The sequence below is a fragment of the Panulirus ornatus genome, chromosome 67 (assembly GCF_036320965.1).
Source record: "Panulirus ornatus isolate Po-2019 chromosome 67, ASM3632096v1, whole genome shotgun sequence".
Classification (NCBI taxonomy): Eukaryota; Metazoa; Arthropoda; class Malacostraca; order Decapoda; family Palinuridae; genus Panulirus; species Panulirus ornatus.
In genome coordinates, this window is record NC_092290.1 from 3,493,221 (window position 1) to 3,496,919 (window position 3,699).

The 3,699-nt window shown below is 47.3% G+C and overlaps 1 protein-coding gene across 4 annotated transcripts in view; it reads left to right on the forward strand.

Moving 5' to 3' along the window:
- Positions 1–1,150: 1,150 nt before the first annotated feature.
- The window catches only part of LOC139747223 (uncharacterized), a 28,896-nt gene continuing 26,347 nt past the window's right edge, over positions 1,151–3,699 (forward strand). For all 4 annotated transcript variants that reach the window (XM_071659258.1, XM_071659261.1, XM_071659259.1 and 1 more), the window contains exon 1: positions 1,151–1,225. In XM_071659258.1, coding sequence (XP_071515359.1) covers positions 1,214–1,225 — 12 coding nt within the window. In that variant the 5' untranslated portion in view covers positions 1,151–1,213. The remainder of the gene's footprint in view (positions 1,226–3,699) is intronic.

Below are 3,699 nucleotides of genomic sequence, written 5' to 3' on the forward strand. Positions count from 1 at the left end.
GGACTGCAAGTCACCAGAAGGGAAATATGTCCTCCCTCTGGGGATGGCAGTCACAAATGCAGCTGCAAGAGTCATACGAGATGTGGGGAGGGGGGAGGGGAGGGGCGAGGGGAGAGGGGGGGAGAACTTCCTTCCGTTAGAGGGGGGGCGGGTGGGCAGGGGTTCTCGACCAATTACCCCCCTCCTTGTATTTCAGGCCTCTGCCCTGCAAAGAAGCTCTTGTCTTGCCCCGAGAGGCAAGCAGGTAGCTGCCAAACAAGCACCAAAATGAACTATCTCTCTCCTCCTCCTCCTCCTGTATTTCAGCTCTTTTCCCGAAGGCCCCCGAAGAAATTCCTGGTGTTCCCAAGGGCAACCAGAAGCACGAGAAGGAAATCTACTTTCACCAAAAGTCTGGCGGAGTTCCTGGTCTCTGCGGAGGGAACTGAAAGAACTTCAAAAAATAATTATGTCTACTCCCCAGGGGTTTGGATGGTACTCCCCAAGGGAGGGAAATGTTTCTCCTTCTTAAGGGCGTATGAGGGGGAGGGGAGGGAGGTTTGGTCGTCACCCCTTGGAGGTGAGGAGGAGGAGGAGGAGGAGGAGGAGGAGGAGGAGGAGGAGGAGGAGGCCCTTGTCTGGAGTGCCCCAGAGCCCTTTCACCTAGACGGGGACAGACTCGCCCAGGCTCCGCCCCAGACCCACTCCTGGAACCGAAGGCAGGCACTGAGCTCAACCCACATACACTGTTGCCAACGCTGCAATACACCCACCCCCAACCCCAAACCCACACCTCACCCCCCCCCCCCCCAGTCCCCCACCCTCATACCTCCTACACCTTGCCTAAATACATTTCCTAATCAAATCCCAAAATCATCCATACTTGTAACTCAGTAGATCGGTAGAGGACAACCTCCCCCCCCCCTTTTTTTTTTTTAAGAAAAGCAAAATGATCGTATTCAGAAAACTACACTGAGGAGTCTTAATTACACAGAGCATGAGTTAGTGGAATGTGGGAAGCGACGTGACGGGCAGGCAGGTCGTTGGCACTGCTGAACTTGACACTGCAGCAGTGCCACGTGTCGAAGTCGATAGTCAGGCCAGAGGGGGGGGGTGGGGTTGGGGGGCGGGCGGGCAGCTTTGAGGGCGGAGTGACCCCGACAACCCAGGTATAAAAGGTAGAAGGGCACCGCTGGTAGCTTCAGTCCTTTCCTACCCTCTTCCACCAAGTATCATGAGGATACAGGTACAGTGGTGGTGGTGGTGACGTCTTGTGTGTTGTGTTACAGTGTTTCAGGTTCCGCAGTGTTTCAGTAGCATTCTTGAAGGAGGGGAGAGAGATGGGTGTGTTGCAGTGTTGAAGTCCCCCAAACCAGATTACACGTGTGTTAACACATATATGTGTATGTGTGTGACATGGGGACACGAGGACACACAAGTTCGAGAAAAGAGCTTCCGTTTTCATTCAGTCTCCTTCCTCTCCCCTCCTGACGGAGTGGATGTGTTCCTTCAACAGACAAACAGAACCATTATCCACTCGCCCACATCTTGAGAGTACATCTGTTAACAGAAACAAACAGAACGACCACCTACCTGGCCACATCTTAAGTACAACACCTGACAACAGAGGAAATAACAGAACCATTTATCTACCCGTTTGACAGCTTGAGTACATCTACCTGTAACCTACATCCACACAAGTCCCGTAAAACGAACCCGCCATGTCTCGTATGGTCACATCCGACCCGGTAAACAAGCCTGCCTCATTTCGTACGTTCACATCCGGCCCGGTAAACGAACCCGCCTTGTTTCGAACGTTCACACCGAGCCCGGTAAACGAACCCGCCTTGTTTCGAACGTTCACACCGAGCCCGGTAAACGAACCCACCTTGTTTCGAACGTTCACACCGAGCCCGGTAAACGAACCCACCTTGTTTCGAACGTTCACACCGAGCCCGGTAAACGAGCCTGCCTTTCGCCACACTTGACGTCCAATATGAGGCAACTGTAACTTTTAATAGCTCGAGTTCTTGTTCAGCTTCGTCAACAAATAAGAAATTTACAATCGGTTCGTTTATCTACACCATATTTGTCTTGTTCTCTTAGGGGAGGTTGATCCTCAACTCTCGCTTTCATATCTCAATACTCTCCCTCGCGTATATATATATATATATATATATATATATATATATATATATATATATATATATATATATATATATATATCACTCTACTCGACTTTGCTGTTAGGCCGACGGAGGGAAATATATTTACGAGGATTATTTAAAAGGGAGTTTCGTATTACCCCTCACAGCGAGGGTGTACACGAAGCAGCTTTTTTCCTTGCCTTCTCAGGTTGAGAACAGACGTAACAGCCTGTTAGAATCTTTCGCCCGGGGTTATAAACATAAGAAATCAGGCTAGCTGTTTCTCCCGTGTTACTGACAACACTGAACATATGTGGGATTAATATGTAAATATGTAGGATGCATGAGTGCTAATCAGTGACAACTTTTGCGCCAATATATATATACATATATATATATATATATATATATATATATATATATATATATATATATATATATATTTATATATATATATATATGTATATATATATATATATATATATATATATATATATATAAATAAATATATATCCGTTCTATACTCTCGGGTAATGAGCGACCATTCTAAACCGAATTTATATATCTAATCACATAAATAACACCATATACATTATCCTTCCCGGTTTATATACATAACTGATAAAAATACAAAGGAAAAGTAGTGCCCCCAAACTTTTCGTTATGAAAGTATTATAATTCATCTACTGACACCCAGCGCTCGCACGCTCACCGAATATACAGAACAAGTTAGGCGAACGGGCAAAGATATGCAAATGAGCCCCGACAAAGGATATTTCATACCCTCTTTTGTTACTCGATTAGCTTTAGATTCCACTGGAACAGAAAGCCGTGTTGAAACACACTTAGAATTTGCAAGCCGAGATGAATAGAAATACCTTCCTCACCTCTGTCAGCTCTGGACGCATTTTCTATTCTCGTTTTTTTTGTGTGCATCGTGGGACAAGGGGATACTAATTCATTTTCTTCCGCCATTGTATTCTGTCGCACCCGCAGTTTATATATTCTTCTTTTTTGTTTAACTGCTCTATTGTTGTTATTACCACCGCCCAACTGCCTGGTCTCTTGTTCTCTAGCACGCCTCTCCTCATGCTTCTCTCCTGTTCTTTAATATACCCACCGTCTGCCCCCCCCCCCCCCACCTTTGTTCTCAACCACACCTATCTGTTCATTTTACAACCACAAGCCCCTTTCTTAGTTCTCTAGTCCGCCCATTCCTCCTTTTGCCTCCATTCCCCCCCTTTCCTCCTCCTCCCACTCCCCCCCCCCTTTCCTCGAAAGCTCGCGCGCGCGCGCGCGCGCACACACACACACGTACCCCTTTCCCATCCGACACCGTTCGCTGCCCTCGAAGGGCGACCCAATTCCACCGCCAAGCTATAAAGGTTGTTCGGGGAGATACACACACACACACACACACACACACACACACACACACACACACACACACACACACACACTCCATAGCCCGTTTTCTTTGCGCATCGTGCCGAGAGAGCGAAGGTGATAGAAAGGCATTCCTTCAGCCTCTCACACCCATCAGCAAAGCGCCACGTTACTAGAGAGGTCATTA